The 24176-nt window shown below is 40.7% G+C and overlaps 2 protein-coding genes across 2 annotated transcripts in view; both read left to right on the top strand.

The window, feature by feature from the left end:
• PARD6G (par-6 family cell polarity regulator gamma) overlaps positions 1–7056 on the top strand; it is a 67262-nt gene extending 60206 nt beyond the window's left edge. Inside the window, exon 3 of the mRNA XM_063397857.1 lies at positions 4299–7056. Within this exon, the coding sequence (XP_063253927.1) occupies positions 4299–5158 (860 nt within the window). The 3' untranslated portion in view covers positions 5159–7056. The remainder of the gene's footprint in view (positions 1–4298) is intronic.
• Positions 7057–7713: 657 nt separating this feature from the next.
• On the top strand, positions 7714–14651 carry BLOC1S4 (biogenesis of lysosomal organelles complex 1 subunit 4). The gene is made up of 5 exons (XM_063397869.1): positions 7714–7982; positions 8285–8356; positions 9563–9664; positions 10337–10471; positions 13672–14651. The coding sequence occupies exons 1-5, from the start codon at positions 7770–7772 to the stop codon at positions 13768–13770; spliced, it is 621 nt and encodes a 206-aa protein (XP_063253939.1). The 5' UTR covers positions 7714–7769; the 3' UTR covers positions 13771–14651.
• The last annotated feature ends 9525 nt before the right edge of the window (positions 14652–24176 follow it).

Consider the following 24176-nt stretch of genomic DNA (forward strand, 5'->3'; position numbering starts at 1 on the left):
TTTTTCTCCAACTGTGGTAAATTACGTTCCTCATCTCTTTTTACAGGAACAGTATTTTCAGTCAGAAGCAAATTATGGGCACAAGTAAAATTCAGTCCAAGTCTTTTAAAGTTTAGTTGTTATCCAGGATTATCCATCCAGTTTGTAGTACATCTCATCTGAAAGCATTGCATCTTGCAGATTAAAATGATCCATATAATCTGGTTTATTATGAGAAATGAGGGACGTATTCAAGACCTAAAAGACTAGTTCTCCCTCTCTCATCTGTATATAAGTAACATTTAACTCTGGCCTCCTTTGGGACATAAGAAAATTTGACACCCTGTAAGATTTAGTGCTTTAAGCATTGTTCAGATGTGCCATTTGATGACACGTCTCATGCTAGTGTGCATGCAGAGTTCTATATACCCTTTTTGCAGAGTAAAAGGAGAATTTGATATTGCAACAAATAAAAAATGAAAAATGAGCTCTGTCTGGTTCCATATGGTACATTCTGCTCTTGCCTGAGACCTGGCATCAAGCACAGTCCATTTCTTTAGCTGAAGTGGCATTCCTGCTTGAAATCCTGTATGGTGAGAAATTCAAAACCTAACAAGCTGCTGACCTTCATTAAAAGTGTGTCATCATAAATTATGCACTGATACAGTTACATTTCAGCCTGACACACGCCCCCTGAGCAGTTTAGTACTGGAAAGGGGTAGTGCACCATTGTGTGACCACCCCGCAGTTGATAAAAGTGAATGATGCTGGCCAACTTCTCCCAGTTCCCTTGTGAAGAAGGAAATTTTATTTTCATTGGGGTAGTGATTGATGACTCTCTGCTGCCACAGCAGCAGCTGATATTAAACTTGAGTTGAGATACTTTGCTTTATTCCTGCAGCGGGAGTAATGGTTCTAAATAACATTGAGGGTGTAGGTGTTTCGTTCCACAGGATTTTTGATGTTTTGGTTTGTTTTACTGTTTTTATTTTAAAGTGCTGTCTCAAGCAAATGTAACCACTAGAGAGCAGGTTATCTTGAATTCAAGCAATATAGTAATCCTTGTATTGTCAAAGAGCATGTATTCTGAACTTCAAATCTTTTCTAGAAAATAAAGTTAGTATTTTTTCTTAAAAACTCTTCAAATTAGCTCTCATTTCTCCAACCTGTAATAGCTTGTAACAGTTTTTACCTGTTACAATTAGACTTCATCTTCCTTGTATAGAATCCCATTTATAGTCAGAGTTGGGAACTGCTGCTTGTCACTGTTTTAAAAACAAAAGCTCCAGTCATCAGCAGGACACAGACTTCATTTTTTAACATGGTCCAGCCCTGTAATACTAAATCCTAGAACAGTCAGTGGTCCCATGCTGAAGGTAACCTGCAGCACTTGTAATCCCTGCTCATGCCTGGTTTGTGTTTGGAGGAAAAAGGTATCATTTTTGTGGCGAGATGGGCTTTTTGTTATTAAAGGAGGTGGTTGTTTTGAACCTGTTCAGAGGTTAGGAATGCTGGCAATCATCTAGGGAGACTGGTTAGTGGTCTGAACACAGGTGAGGAGGTCACAGGCACAAAACAACCACTTCTTTTGTGCCAATGCCCTGATGGTGATTCAGCTCAAGGGAGGTGCTCCAGAAATTACTTGGATTTGTTAGGAGGGCCATCATACTTCTGTGACTTTGCAACTTTATCATCACAAATTTGTATCTTGTGAGAATTAACTCTCTAGGTTGTTAATTTGAGGGACAAAAAACATTTTAAGGGAAAATATTGTTTTGTCAACAAATATTCACAGATCAATTATTTGGTAAAGCTTTTGCAAGTTTGCCCTAAAGTAAATAAGTATTAATATACTAACAGAGAGAGGGAGAAAGAAACAGCTACCTGTGTGCTTCCAGGGGATAGATGGCTAACCAGGGCATGCGTTTCATTTAACCTGCAGTGCAGTGATCTGTACTGACCTGCCTAATTTTCTGAGTCTTTCAGGAATTCAGGTTTTGTTTTAAGCTTTTTTGCCAGTACTCCTGGAGACAGTCTTTAATGCATAAACCTATGTGTAATTTTAATTGGCATCTTAAACTTAAAATTTGTGATAAAGGTTCTCTTGGACCTTAAGGCACAGCACTACTATTCTGCAGAACTGTATTTCAAGTAAGGAAGAATTTGGATTCTAGATCTGAAGCCCCAGGTTGTTTCCATAGGACTGTCACAGAAATTGATTCGTGAATTGTGGGGGTGAGCTGGGCAGAGTGTTGGAGATTGTGGTGATGAAAGATATCTCTTGTTCATCCATATTTTACAAGGAAAAGTATTTGTTGTGAACCTTTGGAATCATCCATCAGAAGTAGCTGAATGTTGCTGGTGATCCTGTTGATGGAAGAAGAGAAATAATACCTGGCTTTGGCTGCAGTAATTGGCTATTGTACTCACAAGAGTGGTCACTGCACTGATTGTTCACCCAGTGGACTTGAGGAGGTGCCATCTCTCCACAGTCACTGTTTTGGCTGTGAATGCCCTCCTAGAAACCAGCTGGGAGCTTCTTGTTTTGGGGTGATTTTAAGGACTCCCAATCCTGTGCCTCATGGGTATAAATAGCTCAATAGGGCCTGTGCTGCTGGTACAGCTCTAAACATCCTGGAAGGAGAGAGAAGAGGTGAATGTGAGGTTAAACAACAGATTTGTCCAAGGAATATCTTGATTTTACAGAAACTTTAATATATGTTTTCAGCCTAGGCTTCAGGATGACTTTCCAGATGCCTTGTGATCTCCTCAGGGTTACTGTAGCCAGTATAAGTAAGTTATAGGAGAATGCAGAAATAATCTTTCTGAGGTCTTTAAATGATTTTCTTCCAGCCCAAAGGACTATGTAGGATCATTGTATAACTTAGATTGAGTGGGACCACCTCTGGAGCCCAGCTAATCTAACACCCTGCTCCAAGGAGGCTCAGTTAGGTCAGGTTGCTACTGACCACTTTTTCAGTGTTCTTTAATTAGTGTAACTTAATCTTATTTAATTGAAGTGTGTCAATAATACGTCTTGAAAGTGGGCTTGAAAATGAAACCTTGCAAGACATGAAAATGTGATTATAACCTTGTTTTTACTAACACCCTTTTTCCCCTTCCAGCCTTTATCAGGCAGAGGTATTGTCTCACTCCCTCAAACATTGCTATGCAAGGTTAATTGGTCAGAGAAACAATTTTCTTAGTGGCAGTTCTGTAATTGTACTTTGTATGGTACTGCTGGTCTTCAACAGGAGAATAAACTGAAAGTCTGTTAGTTTATCTGAAAAGCATGCTTAAACTCCTGGTGAAACAGCTTTCCAGCTAGTGCATGGTTCATGATTAAAATATGCACAGTATTTTTATTGTGAGATGCAGTGACACAATCTGTACACTAAAACTTCATGACTTAGGTATTCTTTATGCAAAGCACAACATGAACTTCTTATGTGGAATAACTTAGTTTACTTGGATGAATTTAAGGTGATCACTTTTCACATGCCCTTAAGATAACTGCTACAGAGACTGAAATATTTAAGCAATTCCTAAAACTGCAGATCCCAGAAGGGCATTTTCCTGTGAATCTTGCTCTCAAAGACAGGAGTGTGTGTGTGTGTGTGAATCCATGTCCATTCCGTGATCCTTAGCATACAAACTAAGCAGAGGAGTTTCCTTCTACCTGCTTCTCTTTCTGCCAGGCTGCTTGCTTACACAGTACGTTCTGTTATCTGGTAGTTTTAGCACTTTTTATTGCTGTCAAGTTCAACTGACCTGAAGTAAAATCCTCCAGAGAGAAAAGTGATGTACCAAGAGATGCTTATTAACAAGACTCCCTTTCTAGAAAAGCCTAGACTGAAAACATATGGGTATTAAAATATTCCCCAATTCAGACTTTTAGGTTAGGAATGTGTATAAGCTCCTTGCCTACTTGAGAGGTATGTGTAAAATTACAATCCAGCTCTGAAAATACAGTCTCACGTCCAAGATGGTGTATCAGGCTTGCAGCAAGAAATTGCCTTCTGCACAGCTGACAAGAGTTGAGAATCAGAAGTATCTTTTCTCCAAAACATTGAAGAAGTATGGGGAGTCATTGTAAACAATTAATTCATTCTGAGTATTGTGCTGATGGACATAAAGTGAAGCAAAGATTGGTGTAAATGGAAGAATTAATTTGATTTTTTCCAGTATTAGTATTATTTTCTTCATATTATTACCTTTTCCATATTACTTTTAGTGCTTTCACTGAAGCAATTGGAGGAGGAAAATGCCCTGCAGATTGAATTATTCTGTTTGATACACTGGTACTGTTTCTCTTTCAGATGAAGTGGACTACAGCAATTTCGGGACCAATACGCTGTCAAGGAAGAAGAAGGCTCTGGTGACACTGCGCAATGACAACCTCCGCCGGCGTCCCCACATCAACATTAGCATGCCTCATGATTTCAGACCAGTGTCTTCCATAATCGATGTGGACATCCTCCCCGAAACACACCGGAGAGTGAGGCTGTATCGACACGGGTGCGAGAAACCCTTGGGATTTTACATCCGCGATGGCACCAGTGTAAGGGTGACTCCTCACGGACTGGAAAAAGTACCCGGTATCTTCATCTCCCGTATGGTTCCTGGGGGCTTGGCAGAGAGCACAGGCTTGCTGGCTGTGAATGATGAAGTCCTGGAAGTTAATGGCATTGAAGTAGCAGGAAAGACTCTTGACCAAGTCACAGACATGATGATTGCCAACAGCCATAACCTCATTATCACGGTCAAGCCAGCAAACCAGAGGAACAATATTATTCGGAGCAGTAGGATGTCTGGTAGCTCAGGCCAGTCTACAGACAGCACTGCGAGTCACCATAGCTTGCCTACATCCCACATGCTGCAGAACTTCCATCCTGATGAAATGGAGAGTGATGAAGAGGCTGACATTGTCATCGAGGGTGGTCTGGAGCCACAACACATTCCTAAACTGCACAGCCTTACTTCCAGTAGCCTCTCTCGAATCAATGGCAGCAGCCTTAGCCACAGACTTCAAAGGGACCTGGTGCTCAACAACAACTCTGGCCGAGAAAGCAACGGCAACATCCACAAATTACTCAGTTCCTTAAAAACTGATCCCCGCCACAGTCTGGTTATCCCCAGAGGAGGTATCGAGGAGGACGGAACAGTCATTACACTTTAGTAGCAATTTCTGCAATTCTCCTTACAGTCTTAAGTGCCAATTGGGACAATTGACTCGTGCAACATGTGCACAACACAGGAAGCTGATATGTCACAGATCTCACGGGTGCAGAAAATTGTTGCTTTCTAGGAAATGTGGCATCTGGAATTAGACATAAAACTGTCATGTACTGCAAAATTTGTCAGGAGAAAGCCAGACTGCAAAACCTGGTTTATGTCCCAGCCCTGGAGTGAGAACATAAATTTGTTTTAGTTGGTATAAACCTAAGCAGTCTTACGGCTACCCATGGCAGTGTTGTATACTCGGGTTTGAAAGCATGGGTAGATGTATTTATACCTGCATGTATATGAATTAGATTTTAATAGTAACAGACGTGTCTATTTGAAGTGGAACCTGGTTTTCTTCTAATACCTGCTAAGGAGAGAGTGCTTTTTAATAGCCATCCTGTCTTCCTCTGTTACATACAGCCCTTCCGCCGACTTGTTTACACCATCTTCTCAGCGTTATGTCTAATCCAGACGAGCTCTGTAAAAGCAGCCGTTTCCTATTCCGGTCGTGGCAGCGTTCGGGAGACGCTGCAGACACATTTTCCAAAGGAAACCATGGAAATCTGGATCCATGTAAACCCGCGTGTTTCCCGCGGCCGCCGGGCCTTGGGCGCCACCTGCCGGCCGGCGGGGGCACCGCAGCGGGGGCAGCGCCGCTGCCTTCTCGTATTCTCTTACCATATTTATTAGATAATACCTCTTTGTTGTTGTTGTTGTTGGTTGTGTTTTTTTTCCTCTCTCCACATCATCTCTGTTTTTTCAAAATCATGGTTCGTGTGAGTTTTTAGGCGTGGAAGCCTCAGAGCTGACGCAGGTCCTTGCTGTACTTTCGGGGCAACGCAAATGCACAAGGTCTTTCCTTGGCAAGACATTGCCCTACAGAGGGGAGGCGTGCTGACTGACTCTCAAGCCTAACTTAGAATAGTTCTGTTATTTTTGGAATCCTCCAGTAATAAAGCTTAATGTCTACACAGGACTTCTAGAAAGTTAAAATATACTGGATATTTGTGAAGGTCAGACACCTTGGCTGGGTGGCCAGTGAGTGCCCAGTGACTGAGTCAGTACCTGTCTGCTTCTGGAAACACCATGGGTTTTATGAAAGTGGTCTAATCTAAAATATTTTGTTATATCTTGATCAGTGTAAGGAACAAAATATAAATGTTTTAAAATGTATTTTTCTACTTTTAGCTTGCGTAATTTGCTCTTTGTTTTTAACTTTGTAGAACATTAAAGCTTTTTTATATGGTGGAATAGACATTTCTTAAATATTTTATGAATATGAAAATTCAGGAGTCTTGGTTTGGAAAAATTACATTCCGTTTTGGAATCTGTAATGGCTGGAAAAAGAATGTGAGGACTAATTCATTGTCGCTAATTTAGAATACCTGTGGAACAACCAGTCTTCTGCTCATGGTTAAATATCTTTGGGACATTGAACTTAGTTTATTTCTTTTAGATTTGCTTTAAGAGTTTATTTTAAAAGTCTTTCACTTACTCTAATTAAAACTTTTCTAGGTATCAAAGCAGCTATAGAGCTGTACTTACTTTTCCCAGGACAGTAAGAATAGAACATGGATCCTGTTCGTCTTAAAACTGTGTTTGTACTTTACCAAAGGTTTTCATTTAAAAAAAAAATCTGATTATTGGTGCAGTAAAATGAATGAATAGCTGGATATGCTTCAGTCAATCAGACCACCTTATCTGGAAAAATTTGTTACACCTTAAATAAGACTACTTTTATGAATAAGTGGATTTGTCTGGCTGAAGTTACTTATTTTACCTTCGTTAACCGATGAAAATGTGACCTTGTCTGCAATAAAATGTTCACTGTCTTACTTCTACTCTGTGTTTCTTCCCGGTGCCTCAAGCATTTTATGTGGAAGTATCTCCCCTCCCTATGAAAACAAAGTATCCAGTTTGGGTGGCTCTTCACCTATGCAACCATTTTAGCGCAGTGTTTTTCCTCGGTGCTGCGTTTACTGTTCCTGTTATTTTAAAGGTTCCTGTTATTCTGATTTCCATGGGAACCAAGTAGCTTCCTACCCTCCTCACAGCACGGCCTGCTGCAGACCTCGTGAGGAAAATAAACACACACAACCCAGTTTCTATTTGGAGTGCCCCATAGCCATGAGTGAAGCTATGTCGCACAGTGTCCACTCACTGTGAGCTCCCTTCCCAACCCAGGCCGTGACGGGAGGAATCTGCGTGGAAACGCGGCTGAGCCGCTCGGCTTTCACACGCCGGGGCCCCTTCGGGTGTGGGATTAAATTGTGGAATTAAATTAAGGGCGTATGGCTGAGGGGGCAGCGCCACGCCAGCCCTGCTGAGGCCACATCCTCCACAAACGCAGACGGAGCCGCCTTCTGTCCCACCGCGCGGCAGGCGCGGCTCGGAGCCCGCGTTTCCTCCAGCCAGGCGCGATTCCCGGTCCGGGCACCGGCGATGCCGGCGCTCCGCCCGCTGCCGGGCCCGGGCCCTCCCGCCCCGCCTGCCGGGACGGAGCGCGGCTGCGCCGCCCGCCGGTCATGTGAGGGGCGGCGCATCCCGGCGGAGCGGGCCGCGCCATGGCGGCCGCCGCCGCTGCGGGCGAGCGCGCTGGAGCCGAGCTGCCGGACGCCTGCCCCGGCGCGGACAGCGGGAACGTGTCCCAGAGCCAAAGCAGAGCCTCCGGCCTCGGGGAGGCGGAGGACGAGGACGCCTCGGAGGCGTCGCTCAGCGCCACCGCCGCCGCTTACTCCGCGTACCTGCTCGCCGACCGCAGCCTCTTCAGCGAGCAGGTGGGCGAGGGGCCGCGCCGGGGGCTCCCGCACGGCTCCCGGGCGCAGCGAAGCGGGGCCGCGGGAGCGCAGCCCCTGGAGCCCGACACGCTGCCGGGCTGGGGCGGGGCAGCACAGGCGCACCGGGGGTCGCGTCCCTTGCGCTGAACGACGCCGAGAGAAGGCAAAGCCGCGGGATTCCTGTGGGACTGGCTGTAGTCTGACCCGTGTCAGTGCTCGGTGGTCTTGTTTGTGAGGTTGGCCGGGGTTTTGTGAATGTACGTGTGTGTTTTCAAGCACTTAAAGTGACCTCTGTTTTGCAGATAGAAAGCTTAGACAAGAATCTAGAAGACTTACTGACCAGGGTGGATGAATTTGTGGGAATGCTGGACATGGTACGTGTAACTTGTATGTGGCTGTGTTTTTGAAGTCAGATTAAACACACTCTTTGTAAGTAAGATGCAGCGAGAAAGAAGCCTTTAGTCTAGGCATGTATGAAAATGTCTACGTATGAAAACACATTTGATAATTAGATGACTTATTTTAGTAATCAGGTAACTCATGGATGAAAACTATCAAGCTTTCATGTCATTCCAAAATGTGTCCATATAGCTATAGAACCATATAGAACTTACTAGGTTGGAAAAGACCTCCAAGATCATCAAATCCGACCATTAACCCAGCACTGCCATAGTCACCCCTAAACCATGTTTCAAAGCGCCACATCTTCTAAATACCCCCAGGAATGGAGACTCAACGCTTCCCTGGGCAGCCTACTTCAATGCTTGTCAACCCTTTCAGTGAAGAATTTTTTCCTAACTGCATATTTATGTAGTTGGATTTGTATTCTTGTCTATATATATGCACAAAATCCCATTTTGAATGGTACAGGGACAGAGGTTTTAAAGAACAGTATGATATTCTACTTATCCTTTAAAATACATAAAGACATCCTTTGTTGATTTTATAGTGAAAGTATCTAATCAGAGTTGCCAAACCACCAAAGCTAGATTTGTCTTTAAGGGATCCTCCTTTCAGAAGGGCAGCTTTCACTTTTTTCTGTTTTCACTTTTCTCATAGGGTTAGATGGGGGAACTTAATGGAAAGCTCCTGTTAGCTGACGTTGGTAGATAGGCTGTCTTTTAAAATGTAGCACAATTCTATTATAGTTTTGGGATATTTTTTTAACACCAGTAAACTAAGGTTTTTGTGGCCTGACTTTTTCAACAAACCTGAAGAAAAGTACAGGTAGTAAAACTTAAGACAAAATTTTAGCTTAATATATTTAATTCTTTAGTTTGTCTTAGCAAATGTTCCACCTCAGTTTAGAAAAGATTGTATTAGCCTATTTTTAATTTAATTATAAATGTAAATATTAGTCTTTGCAAAATACATTTTCTTCAAAGTTGCTTAGAAACTATACAAACCAGCTATGGTGTATTTATTTTAATTTAGTGTTTTTATACTAATTTATTGCAGTATTTTTAAACTGTAGATTTTAGTCTGTTCATTGGAACACATTTCTAGTATCCAGAATAAAATCTACTAAACATTTTGTTTCATTCATTGATTTTTGTATTATTTCCTTACATTGTCTTTAGATTCGAAGTGATTCCTCTCAAGTTGTCAATGAAAGCATACCTCAAATATACACAAAAGCTACAGAAATGAGGCAGATATATAGGAAGATTGACAAACTAGAGGTATGTATTTGCTGTCTTCTAGATGCATTTTGTTTCCTAACAGAGGGGAAAATCAATGTCTGCATATTTGCGTGTATATGTGTACACACGTGGAGTGAGCTCAGGTGAGTTGTGCTCTCCATGTCCATGCTGGGTTCAACACTTCAGGGTTAATAAAGAGGACTGCATTTATGAACAATTTCTGGGGACTGTGGGAATTCCAGGTGTGTTTTAGATTTTTTTGTAACATATTAAAAAAATTGTTCACTGACTGTTTGAAGCAAGGCACTTTTTTGTGTTAGCTCTCAAAGTTTCAGAAACAAATAGCATGAGAGATCTCTTGATCCCTAATAAAGCTTCAAACCCGTGGTTCAGATCCTTGGTTTTTCTTTTGGTAGTAGAAAGGCAGGTAGAAGTCTAGATTCTGAAAACTCCAAATTAATTATTTGAAAGGTCAGTTGGAAAAGGAAGATTATTTTATTAGATTTAACCTGGTTTTCAGCCTTTTAAGTATTTCAGGTAATTTCTAGCATTAAAATGGACTTGTAGGTGGAAGGGAAATAGAGCACAAAGTTTTTGACTCTTCATTTAAGCAATGGATCTTTCATCTGTTTGCAGTACATAATCCTGTTTTATTTTGTTAGTGAAAATGTCATATATATTTTGTTGGGTTTTTTTTCTTTTTCACACGAGGCTTTTGTGAAAATGATTGGGAATAGCGTGGCTGGGCTGGAAGAACGGGTCACTAAGGCAGAAACAGACCTGGGAGCTTTTCCAAGCACTTTCAAGAAAATCTTGCACACAATCAGCATGCCATCCTTCCTTAATGTAAGTAAAGTTTTGGTGCCATGTGACCAGCTTAGTTGCTCTGCATACTAGAGCAGATGATTAAAATAGTAGTAAGTTTGTTACAGATGTATCTCAATGCAGCTGTACATTTTTATATACATTTTTTAGGATTTTTACAGAGTTCTCAGGCTTCTTTAAAACAAAAAAAAGGGAACAATGAAACTTAAAAATTTCATTTCTTGCAAGGACTTGTGTAACATTGCAAAAGAAGGCTGAGCACACAAAGAAATGAATTTGAAGGACACAAACAAGCACATAATGCACAAGGCTTTATACCAAAGCACCCTCGATCTCTGGTGGTATGCAGAGCAAGTAGGAAGAGCCTGTACAGGCAACACTGTTAAAGGACCCTTCTACAGTGATAACATCACTGCACAAATATTACTGAAAAAGAAAATGACAGCTAATCTGCACTGTATTTGTAAAATAAAGGACATGTTTATATTCAATTCACACAGTTTGATAATCATGTTACCACCTTGGTAAACTTTCTAAGGATGCAGTTTTCTCTGTCTTTCCTTGTGGACTGTTCCTTTACAAAAGACTTGAAGTGTCTGGTATATTTCAGAGATGCCTTACCTAACACTGAACTGTCATTATGCCTTGGGTTTAAAATAATCTTTTGATTAAAAAAAAACCAAACAGCTGAATACCTAATGCTTCTTGACATCACCTGGCAGTACACACCATTTATAAGTTCTACTCTTTTGCATCTTGTCAGCTCACAGGTTGTTTTATTTTTTCATATATTCATCCTGTATTAACTGAGTTTTCTGTATTCCAGTAAGAATGAAATAAAAAATAGCTTTGTAGAGGGGGAGAGGAAGAAGGCTGTGGCTCTTTGAGATGTCTTTGTTCCTACATCTTCCAAGCATGTATGGCAGCAGAGGAAAATACATATGGAAAGAACATGTGTTGTCTTGTTAAGGCTCACTTCAAGGAATTTGTTCTTCACTGCTCTTTACTGTGCAGTCTTTAAGTTATTTAATTTCTCATCTCATTCTTTCGTTTTCCTTGGTGTTTAAGTTTAGAGTTCTGTCGTTTTTTCTTTTAAAAAACCTAAAAACAACACAAAGCTGCACTTTATGGGCTAGTTACAAAACCAAAAAACAGCACAAGTTGCCTTGATCAACAGTGTTTTCCATTTTTTTTCTATAAACAGTTATCAACCAAGGAATTACAATTTTCACTTGAAAAGTTTGATAGTTCTAAGAAAGTTTTTTTTTTAGTGCTGTATGAGAACCCTTTGTCAAATTAGCACTTTTTCCACAATTTAGAAAGGTAGAAAATCTTTGAAAGGGTCATGAAAATGAACCTGGTATCTCCAGTGGTTTCTTAGTTTGATTATGGATAGCAATAAAATAACACTCAGAGCTTACTTGCATTATTTGATTCACTAAAAGGCAGGTTACAGTTCCACTGTGGTTCTAGGTATTGCATAGAAAAATACCTACTTTCAGTAGTAAGCACAAGCATATGTGAATGAAAATGCCTGTAGAGACTTCTCCACATGCCTGATATTTAATTAGCTCAATACATCATTGGTTAAAATACATGGTTTGGAAAAGAAGGTTATTCTGATGTCATGATCTTCACTGTAGCTGTAGTTCACATTTTACTGCTAGTTTTAATTTACTCATTCTCTTCCCATTTAAATGTATTCGTTTCTTTACACAAAGGCTGTATTTTCTATTTCTCAAGGTGTATATTTATTATCTCCTTTTCAGATTTTGCCCAAAATTCTTCCCTTGTGAGTATCAGGCAGTGTAAAGAACAGTACTGTAAGACTTGCAGTATCACTAGGAATGTAGACTGCCAAATTTTGCTAAGCAGCTGCAAAAATAATTAACCATAAATGTGTGCCTAGGCAATTGTGGCATCTGTGCCTGCCTATAAATTTCCTCACTGGACTGAAATTACCCCCTTCTTGCACAGAGGCAAATGCAACTCCTCTTAAATCTGTGTCAGGAGTTGCAGAAAACCTGTGACCTTAGTTTCCCATGCTTGCAGGTTGTTATCTGATAGGATAGTACAGGGTTGGAAATGATTTTAAAAACCAGAACTTTGATCTTGAAGGTTGCTTTTACATTTGGCAAAATTAGTGATACAGAGAACACTGATGATATAAACTGTTTATAGATCAGATCTTTGTTTATATTTTTTAATTTCATTGCAACTTGAATGGCAAAACAAACTTGGAGAAATTAATGGTATTGTAAAGTTAAATATATAAATTAATATATCAGCAATTTTGTATATAGCAGGAAAATATGTACTTACTTCATATGGAATACAAGTATACAGCTCAACTGAATATTGAGAAATTTCCACTTTGTTTTGTAGGTGCTATACTTTTAACTTTATTATTGGTGAGGGCTGTTTTCCTCATTCCAAACTGACAGGGCTCTACGAAATAGTTCATCAAAATCTTTTTATTAGTTGAAAAGAACTTTTAATGAATGAAATCTTGATTTCAGGTATTCTGTTTAATGCCAGGCATTGAAAACATGCCCTGTGTCTGTGTTGTGTTGCAGCATTATTTACACACAGCAAGGCTGACACAGTAGTCACTAATGGTCCTTGATGTTGTCTCTTTCAATGAGCCATTTGATATAGCAAAACAATGTACAGTCAATATTTAAAAGAAACATGTACACCTTTCATGAAAAACAGTGTAACAGCTCTTTTCCAGTCCAGAATCAGATTATTTTTAACAATGTGGCATATGAAGAAGCTCAGCAGGAGCAGCAACCTTCTTGAAAGATTATTTTTGCTAGGTGTATTTCCATAGGAAGATTTTTTGAGTAACTAAATGAGAACCCAGGCCCAGAGTTGACTTAGAAGAAGCAGCTGGGGTGAATTTGTAGGCTGGAGCAGGAAGGGTGAAGGTTACAGTGACTCTTCCATCAGCTGGGTGGTACAGTTTGTCTCCTGTGGTGCTGGCATATCATACCTGGTCCAGGACTGGGTCTATTCAGGTGCTGGAATGGCAAAGGTCAAAGGCTGCGTTTCTTCACTAACATTAAGAATATGCCAGACTCACCTGAACTGTGATTAGGAATTTATTTAGCTAAGGAGACAGGCCTTAGAAACTTTCCTTATTTTGCATTTTAGCTCTGCAGGCTTTGTTTTAAAATGCTTTATGAAATATGCAAATAATAAACTTGCCTAATTTGCAGAAATCATCTTCGTCACGACAACAGCAGACCCTCTATGAACCTCCAGTCCTCTTCAAGACTGAAGACTATTTTCCATGTCTTAATGAAGCACCTTATTAATGATTTTTGCTTTGGGATTGATATGAATCAGCTGGAATAGAGAGAGCCAAATGAACAAAAGGAATGCCAACCTCAGAACAGCTGCATTTTCTAAGCACTACTGATGGCATATTGCCATTGTGATTCTCATTGTCTTCCTTCAGGCAATATTTTCAGGTAATTTTTGTTTGTGCACATTATTTCAAAAGCCTTCCTAAAACACCATGGATGTTTTCAGATTATATTGGGGAAGGAATTTAAAAATATTTTTGCATTACATTTTTTTTAATATGGAAATAATAGGAAACATACTATTGTATATAAGTTTTTTAACACGTAAATATCTGTGCTGCTGCAAGTGTAAGCAGCTATACCACAAGGATGGGGGTTTATTTGTCTTTTTTCATAATGTGCTGATTGAGGTGAAAGCAAAACTATGCATAAAATCAACTATTCCAAGGTTGTAGGCCTGATCCCTGCAGTTTGTACAGAGAAATGCACCACACTGGGATGTACTTGTTGCAGGGGCAGGACGTGGAAGATCATCAAGGAATCAAGGACATGGCTCAATGGATGTGATGTAGTCCCAGTTCAGAAAGCAAACATCCTGCCCCCACTGATGATCCTCAGGTCACAATGACCCAAGCTTTTAATTATTGCATTATTGTATTGTTTGATGTGTAACCAGGTGGGCATGAAATAGATTTATCTGTAGAGATATACAGATGTATAAAACCTGCTGTCAAAAAGAACAAGTGTCTTAAGTTGAGGGAGGGATGACCCTGGACTGAACCTTGATCAGGTACCTGACCAGATTGCTTTTCCTTCACAACTTTCTGTGGTTACTGAGGCTTCCCGTGCTGTTTGCGATTTATATTATAAATAAACTACTAGTTGGCTAATGCCTGTTGTGGTCTTGCATTTCCCTGGACAGTACTGACCCACCTAGCAGGTGTTAATCATTAATTGATGTATTCCTCTGAACAAGTTTTACCTTTGCTGCTCCATTGCCAATGTAAGTCATTAGAGATACTCAGTATTCAAGTCTGGGAGAAATGCTTGAGAGAAACAGTATTTCTCTAGATTTTATGTTGCATGCACAAGATAGGTATGGAGCTGCAGAGCAGAGATTATATATTAATAGATCCTGTCTCCAAAGACCAGCAGGGATTGGGTTTTAAACATCTTCAGTATCTGAAGCAACATTTATTAAAAACCAAAGATTTTCAAGTCAAAGTTAGTGGGCTGCACAAGCAGTTATGAATGTAAAACTTACCTGAATTTTAACACCAAGACTCTAGAAAAATAGTCACATATAAACATGCAGAAAGAAGCAGAAGTGACTTTGAAGAAGGGCTTCCCTCCCATTCTCATTGTTCTCATAAATAATTCATTATTCAGGTGTCCCACTGGAGCAACAGTTACATGTCTAAAAAGCATGGTGCCCTTCAGTGTATGCATGAATCATGCTTGAAGGTTTATCCCTCAGTGAGATCTAATAAACTTACATACTTAGTGTAGCAACATAAGGCTACTGTCAAATACACTTAAACATACTAACACTGGTATGAAAAAGAAGTTACCTGTAGAAGAACGTTCTAATTAAATATATCACCTTCTCAAATAACTTTGCCCTCTGCTGCGTGGAGTCAAAATGCAGTTTCTTTTAAACAGGTGATGTTTGAAATATTAATAAAGATTTTCGCAGGTTTATACAGCTGAGTATTTTGCATACAACATTGTTCATATTAATAAGAGTGGAAGTTCATATATTCTGGAGTGAGCATTTTTGTTGAACTGTTGTATGGAAAAAAAAGAGCTGTATCTTCAAGGCACACCACAAACAAAAATCAGACAGTTCCTATAATTAGGATATTTCCATGTTGGAAATTCTCTAAAATATTTTTATTGCTGAAAATAATGGACAATACATGGGAATTTTTTTTAAGGAGATGCTATAAAAGTACAGATGATAAATAAATTATGTCATTTAAAAATACATGGTACAAAATACGAAGGTCACAGTTCATCTGGTTTGAAATTAAGCTTATGGTTATGAAATTAGGGCATTCTCATAGTACTGACAAAGTGCACTCTGCTGTTGGTTTGTTTGCACCTTGGCTGTCTCCTTATTCGTGGTCAGTTTCACGACACAGAAATAGCATAAAAAACATCCCAAGTTTTCACACTCGGTAAAGAAAGATTCTAAATATTCTTTTATTCTGTCTGCTGTTACCTTGGATTAGTGTCAAACCAGTAATAACTATATTATGAATTAGGTTCAATATTTGCTAGGTTTTCTAACTGTAAACAAAATCTGAGTCTCAGAATCCACTGAAACCAATATTGACAGCCCTAGAAAGCTGTACTTGCATTTTTCCCTACACAATGTTTGTCCTCTTGCCTGATTTCCAAGATACAAGCCAGTAACTATGGGGCTACATCACCTGTTTTTAACATGAAGAGCTCTTCGTCTAGAGCTGGTGTAAAGCAAGATGTGGTTACTGTGCTGAGCTGCTAAAGGCTGAGTATCAGGTACATGAAATGAGCTAATATTTAATATCAACAGTGGAGTCTGCATACAAATCTTTCTTTTGTCATTAAGCAAACATTTTAAAGCAATCCTAGCAAAAGTAATGCTAAGAGTTTTTATATTCTTATAGTTACGTACATTTTGGGCCAATGTTAATTAGCATTAGCCTAATGCTAATTGAAAGTAATGCTGCAGCTTTCTAAAAATTATCTGTTTGCTGTACAATGTATGTCAATATGTCACAGAAGCTGCATTCACAAGATATTCACAGTGAGGTTATATCACAGTCAGGTTGGACTGAATGTTAGAAGTCTACACTTTTCATAGCTCCTGGACAAAAATCAGCATGATCTGTCTTACATAGATATTTAGTTATATGATAAACTATGCCTGAAGTTGGCACATAAAGATTGATATTTGTATTTAATTATTTTTGGACTGGCAGATTTTGTTCCAATCAAGCAGCGCTGCTGCAACTGCAGTAAAGCACCCAAAAATTACAGAAGGATTCAGATGACTGAAATAAAAAGATACAGGTTTGATGATTTATCTGATCAAATACGATAAATGACTTCAAGATGCACCGGATTACCTTGACATCAAAACCTGTGGCATTTCATTACTTATGCTGACAATAAACCTTCGAGATTAAGTAGTTTTACCTGCAATACTAAGAATTAAGTCGCAAGCTTAAGCTGTAAAGAGTGATCCTGAGTGAAAGACCTCCCAGAATGAGAAGGAAGAGCAAAATAGTTTGCACCTTCATCTGTGAAAAGAACTTTATATTTGAAATTGGTTAATAATGTTCCTGTAAAAAAAAGAAAAGAAAAAAAGAAAAAATTTTAAGTGATTACTTTTTTAAACTCCCTCACATTTCATAGAAAAGAAATCTAGTCTTGGACCAGCTACCAAGAAAATCCTTGAAAAGCCAGAATCCCTGTCAGACATAGCTATGGTCAAAGAGGACCATAGCAGGAGTCAGTACCTTTCTGGCACTGCAGCTAAATCCACCAGGGATGAGGAGTTTGCAGCCGCTGGGATTCACGTTCCTGTGGGAGCTGAGCTGCTGCAGGCTGTGCTGCAGCGGCAGCGCAGAGGCTTTGTCCTCTCAGCTGCTTTTGCTGATTCTGCTTCAAGCCGATGGGTGGTGGTAGAACCTAAAGATGGCAGTACTGACTCCAGCTGATCTCACAGACTTCAGGAGTTCTCTTGACTTTCATGCTTGATGTTATCTACTCACAAACTCTTTCAATGCTAGCTTTTTTAAATGATTTTGAAAAACTGGAAGGGGTATGTGAATGGTGCATGATGTCTTAAAAGTGTTAAGGAACAAGGAAAACAGAAAAAAAAGGGGACAGAAGGTGTTGCTCATGGGCTGTACAGTACAATGCCAGGGAGACAGAATGCAGTCACCTGCAGATACTGAGTGTGAAAAGGAAAAATTGAAATAATGCCTTTGGAATTACGTCAGACTAAAGGATGTGGTAGGAGAAGTGACATACTCTGTCTAAAATCTACATGGAAGACCCAAAATTGTATTTCATTTTTGTCAACTTTAATATTAGCTATATATTCTCTGGTGGAATATTGAAGTAATAAAAATACATTAAAATTGCATTAATAATAATTCCAATGTGCTATCTATATGGGATTTTAAATAGCATATTTTAAAAGTATATTGAAAATACAGATATATAAATGTGCTGACAGACATAAGAAAATTAACTGAGTATTAGCCAGGATTTTATCAGAGAGTTCTGAGTGAAAAGATAAAGGGACAGAATTCATGTGGGAAAGTGCACTCACTGAGAAAAGAAGGATAAGTATCCAATTCAATTTCTTATCTCCCACTGTTTCAGAAGCTGTAGGTTTCATGAGAATAGCTCAATGCCTACATTATTTTAAAATAAATTAATTGCCATCTGTTCCTTACAGGTGACACTGTCAGAAGTTTCTTTACAAGCAAGAGGCCTAAAAAGCAACCTTTAAGAAAAAACAAAAGCAGAAGTTTCCACAATCCTAGGACATTAAAACTGAGGGCTGGCACTGAGTATGACAGAAGCACCTGAGAACTGCAGACTGGCAATAAAGCAGGTTCTGATTGATTCATTAAAAAGAAGGGGGGGAAAGGAATGTTAAGAGCCTTATGCAGGAGTAGAAGAGGCAGGAAATAGCATCACCAGGAGATAAGCCAGGGCACGTGCCAAGGTATGACCTCGTGGTGACAGGGCTGTGAGCAGCATCAACAGACAAGGGCAAGATCCCTGAACTGGGAGGTGTGAATGGAGATCCACAACAGACATGACATATATGTGTGATGTTGCTATTTTTTCACAGTTTAGGAGTGTTTTTGTTCTTTCTCTCCAGTGTGCACTGTTCCCAAGTAAATAGTTTTAGGAGGGGCTATAACTGTACTGGAACTGTGGACCAGTTCTAGTGTGTGTGTCTGGACCAGGCTGCTGTTACTGCCTCTGGTTACTGCCTCTTTCTCAGAAGCAGTAGGACCTGCAGGTAGTTAGCCAGGTCATTGGACAGGTCTGGCTAAAAATCAGTCCTGCCAAGCCAAACAGTCCAGGCCCAGCACTGATGTCCTGGCACACGGGTGAGGAGTGACACTCCTCTGCTCCCAGCCATCCCCCTGAGAAGGCAAGCAAAGCACTTACCCTGCCTGTGTCTCCCCATGTACATCTGGGGAGATGCCTGCCATGGAATTAACAGCTGTTTCCCTCCTGTTTCTTTGATTAGCCCTTTTCTCTACAGGGATAGCTTTGCAATTTGATTGGAAACACAGAGGGAAAGAAGAACAGGAAAGAAACAAGGAATAACCTTCTTGTTGTCCGTACAGAGATGTCTGTGTGTCCTGCTCAGATGCCTGCTTCCAGCACAGTTTTATCAACTAAAATGTGATAATTCATCTGCTAGTGATAAGCAGTGTCCTTATTCTTGGTGTCAGAGGTTGCTGGGAACTTTTTTTGGAAGTGTGCCTGTTGCATCTGAAATCCAGTGTATTATTAAGAAAAAAAAAAAAAAAAGGAAAAATACTTAACAATATAATTGAACAAAAATCGTATTTTCTTATTTTCTTTCTGGATTTATTAGCCTGACTTCTGAATTTAATTGTGTTTCTGTAGTTGAAGGACAACACGAAGCAGTAATGCCAGAGGAATCTTGCCTAAGGAAAATCAAGTGTGATGTTGTTAGCTAACAAGGTAAATGAGCAGTGCCACTGCAAACTCATTACATGTACCAATGGGATAAGTCAGGATTCTGCAAAGTGAGTTGGATGAAATTATGAGGACACAGAGTCAATAACAGAGGTCAGCAGAAGCAGGGTTATACAAGATACCACTGCCCATCTTGAATAGCTTTCTGGCTCTCACTCATTTGCATGGTGGGACTGCCTCTGGGTGTAAAATGGATTCTTTAGGGATTGAATACAGCCTGAGACTTGCTTAGGAGTTTGGCTGACTTGCTGCAACTGCTGTTGGGTATTCATTCCATGCTGCTGGCCATGCACTAGTTTTAGGCCAAGATGAAACTCAATGAAACATTAAGCTGCAAATCTGCCTGAACTGCTGTACTGAAGTACTTGCTAACTCAATCATAGGCAGCCCCAGGGTGGCAAAGAGCACTCTGCAAGGGTAAAGACTGAACCAAAGTTCAGTTGTGATGGTGCTTGAGTATGGACTTTGTGAGAATTGTGACAAGCCTGATGTAAATCAGGTACGAAGGCTGCTGCTGGACAGGAGATGATGGAGGGATAGATACAGATCTTCTAACTGGAGTAAGCTCAGTTCAGGTGCACAAAGACAATTAAGGGACTGGAACATGTCCTGTGAGGAATGTCTGAGAGAACTGGGATGGTTCATCCTGAAGAAGACTCAGGGTTGTTATCATCAATCTATATAAATACCTGAAGGGAGGGAGTGGAGGAGAGGGAGACAAGCACTTCTCAGCAGTGCCCACTGGTAGGACAAGAGGCAGTGTGCACAAAAATAAAATCTCCTTGCCAAAGCACCTTCTCTGTTGCATCCCACATTCATATTTTTGAACCCTGTTCCCACAAACTTCTTTTAATATCCTCTAATTCTTGTATTGGAGGACACAATCAACAGTTGTGAGCCATCTGTGTTGCTCATCCTCTTGTAGTAATGTCTGTTATTTCCTTTTCTATTATCTCTTCTGTGGGCTGAAGAATCATAGAATGGCCTGGGTTTGAAGAGACCTTAAAGATCATCTGGTTTCATCCTTCACCGTGGGCAGGGATACCTTCCTCTAGAACAGGTTGCTTAAAGCCCTGTTATTTTGTGTATGAAGCTTCTGTGTCCTTGCTGCCTTTCTCTGATCCTTTCCAATTTCTGCTGTATCCTATTTGAGATCAGAAAACTAGGACTACCCATGTAATTTAAGGGAGAAGCCAATCAGAGGTTTAAACAGTATCACAACCTACCTTTTTCTTGTTTCTTCTCTAGTTATTTCCCTGTATCAGATGTGCTCTCTTGTCTTTTCTGAATGTTTAAACTGATGGTTTCCAGGACCTATCAGAGTTGTGTGATCTCATTTATGAGTAACTGCTCAAATTTACTTTCTGACTCACAATGTGGTTCAAGTACAAGGATATTTTAATGTAATAGCTAAATCTGTGGCTGTCAAGCAGGAGCTACTTCCAATCAGTAGGATGAGGTTTTGCTAAAACAAAGGGTGTGTGGATCAGATATAATAAGTAGTAGATTGTGAGGCAATGCAGAAGGTGGTAAAATACAGGTGCTGCATTTGTCAGCATGTTTGTGCGGATACACCACTACTGGTTGTCAGCAACTAGACTAATTGTCTGACCCCTCTCTGTATTTGTGCTCACCTGGGCTGTCATTTACCTTTTCTTATCATAGCTGCAGAGCAGTGGTCCTGGTAAATGGTCCTGAGGTACTGTGCTGAAGCAGAGAGCCCATGAAGCATGCTCCAGATACTGCTCAGCCCACTGCAGCCTTGGAGGAGACAGGTTAACACCTTGAGGAAACAACTGAACTCTCTTTCTCCTCAGTGCTCCCAATTCCTTCTTTGTGTCACAAGTCTGTCCAGGGTACCTTCTGCTGCTCTGCCTCTTACAGAGCCCCTTTTCTCCCTGGTAGGGTGGAGGGGAAGCACTCTGAGCATCTGGACAGGTGGGAAGTGGCATTTCCTATGGAGGCTCCTGCTTTGAGCTAGTTGAGAGCAGCTAGAGTTTGACTCTGATTCTTCTGTGAAGCGAGAACCCCTGTAGTTCAAGCCATGTTGAGGAGCATCCCAAGTCCAGAGTGGGCCTTTCACTGCCCTGCTCTGGTGAGATTGCTGTATTGTGACTCTCAGACGTTTAAATGATCCTGAAGAATGTCAGCTGGGCCTCTTGAGAGGACGGCAGTGCTTGTGCTTAACTCCTTTGGACAACAATACTCACACATTTTGTTCCCCAAACCTTTGCTTGGAACCGAGTCCTTGAGACAGTTGCTAGTTCTAACCCCCACCGTGGCAGGGGGATTGGAACTCGATGATCTTTAAGGTCCCTTCCAACCCAAAGTGTTCTGTAATTCTATGATGATGATTAATCACGCGCTACTTTTATCTTGCAGTGTGTAGGAAGAAGTTGAAATCAATGACTATTCTGCAATCACAGTCTGCTGTTTTCTGTATGAGGGTTTTCTGGATGTGGCCATGTGATAACAGCACAGTGCTGACAAAAGAGGTATAGCCTTGCTTTTGCACTCTTCCTCTTTTCAGCTCAGTTCTTTTCATTTTCTTCAGCAACTGAGCATTATGGTCAAACTAAAAAGCAGTATCTTGTCTTGCAAGGAAAATTAGTATCTCCAACTGTGTTCAAGTTGACTTTTTGTGATCTGCTACACAACCTGGCTTAATTCACAGGTGAAATGGCAATACCAATATAGAGCCCAGAAGCAAAGCCTGGCATAACTGTAAGAGAAGGAATAGTCTCAAATATTGTACCATCATTTTTTTGCCCCATTTTCCTTTTACATTTTTAAAAATAAGCAGTTTTCTTGTTGCCTGGTACAGCTTTGTGCATAATTTTACAGTTTACTCATGGTTCTTGTAACTATATGTGATGTTATTTCTGTGTGATGATTTTGTAGTCATATAAATACTGTTGGTCCTTAGTGTCACTTGTTAAGGCTGTCTGGGGAAAACAGATTTGTCACATTTAGAATTGCTTACAAACTTTTTGTGTGCATGGTTTGACTTGTGGACAACACTTGCTCAGTGTTGTATTTAAAAGCAGGACGGGATGCATCCACACCTCCCTGGCAGGGCCTGCATGTGACAGTGTTGCCATATGTCTGTCCCAGTCTGTGTAGACACCTAATTGTTCCTGATAGATGCTGACTGATGGGATGAAATAATGACTCAAAACATTGATGATGACAGGCATTTGCATCAGCTGGACCCACCAGAGTGCACATGTGGAAAGGTTCATCTCAGGCTTCCCTATATGTGTGTAAACCTGCCTGCCAGCAGCTGGGGATCTGCACAGGCAGCAGCTGGCTGGCTGTCACTTCCCCACTTGCACTGCTGCTGGGACAGAAATGTGAAATGTGCAGGCTGAAATCCATGGTGGTCCCGGGGCCCTCACAGCAGGCACACAGCTGCTGGGGAGCCCTGCTTGGGGGGTGCCCTTGCCAGATGGAAGGGCAGACCTCTGGGAAGGCAACAGGTAACCTGGGATCTGCCTGGGGCTCCTTGCTCTATCAAAAGACATCTGTCTAATCCTGAGTTTCTACAGATTTGGCCATATATGGCTGGCTGGGGGAGGGTCCTGGAGGAATATCGAAGGCTGTTGGCACACGGCTGTGAAGACCGAGCTGGATGAGACAGCAGGCAGCAGCAGAATCCCAGCTGAGCCCAGAAATCCACACTGCCACTTCCACCACTGGCCTTGCCAGGTCCACAGCCCTGGGGCAACCTGTGGGGCAGCGCAGGGGTGCCTGTGGCTACCCAGGGCTGGTCACAATGCAAGCAGCAGGTCAATGGGGCAGGCTGGGGAACAGGAGAAAGGATGGGAGATGCAGGAAGCTTCCAGAAGAGACAGGAAAGCAAAGAAGGGAAGTATCTGGTGGCACCACAGGAGGTTATGAGACTGTGCATAAAGTCACATCAAGATAAAGAGAAGTGGCTGATGAGGGCAGGTGAAATGAATTTGCTTTGTTAGGAGAAAAGCGGACACAGGATAGAAGGAGGAATGTTTTGTCATCTGAATGGCCTGGTCAGTCTGACACTAAAATTTTGGCCACAGATTTTCAGGATGCAGATGAAATAGCTCTACTGTAGATGATTTATCACTAACTCCCTGATTGTAATGATTCATGCACTTCCTTTCAAAATCCATTTTTCCTTCTCATGTGCTTATAGCCTATTTCCAGAAAGAATATTTATTACATCAGTCTTTACTAGGTAAGTATTACTTTTCTTAGTCAGCTTTTTCTGCTCTGCTTTCCTTTTAACAGGAAGATGAAACAATTAAAAATTGGTCAGTCTACATTGTACTTTTTTTTTCCCAGAAACATTTAGTAGATGTGGTCATAGGAGGCAGAATACTGAACAGTTCTGACTGCACAGGGCATTTCTGTAGCTGTAATGTAGTTTCCAATGTCCACTATTAGATAATACCAATGTCATCCTAATATTTTTCTCGGTGTAATGGAGTCATGCTTTTGGAGGTGCTTTGACACATCATAAAGCAAATGGAAAATCCTGTTTGTTACCATTAACATTTGTTTGATACTGCTTGAAGCTGGTAAAAGGATATTAATGACTTACAGCTTGAAAATTATTACTAGCACTGGCTTTTATTTAATCACTCTTATTTTTTTCAAATCACTTATATTATTCTGTTTGCATTCTTAAT

Source organism: Prinia subflava, chromosome 1, assembly GCF_021018805.1.
Source record: "Prinia subflava isolate CZ2003 ecotype Zambia chromosome 1, Cam_Psub_1.2, whole genome shotgun sequence".
Classification (NCBI taxonomy): Eukaryota; Metazoa; Chordata; class Aves; order Passeriformes; family Cisticolidae; genus Prinia; species Prinia subflava.

What these genes read in the sequence shown, in the direction of transcription:
- BLOC1S4 (XM_063397869.1), top strand. Translation starts at nt 7,770, where the DNA reads ATGGCGGCCGCCGCCGCTGCGGGCGAGCGCGCTGGAGCCGAGCTGCCG. An exon ending in GCAGCCTCTTCAGCGAGCAG is followed by an intron (nt 7,983 to 8,284) that starts GTGGGCGAGGGG and finishes TCTGTTTTGCAG; the next exon opens with ATAGAAAGCTTAGACAAGAA. An exon ending in GCATGCCATCCTTCCTTAAT is followed by an intron (nt 10,472 to 13,671) that starts GTAAGTAAAGTT and finishes CCTAATTTGCAG; the next exon opens with AAATCATCTTCGTCACGACA.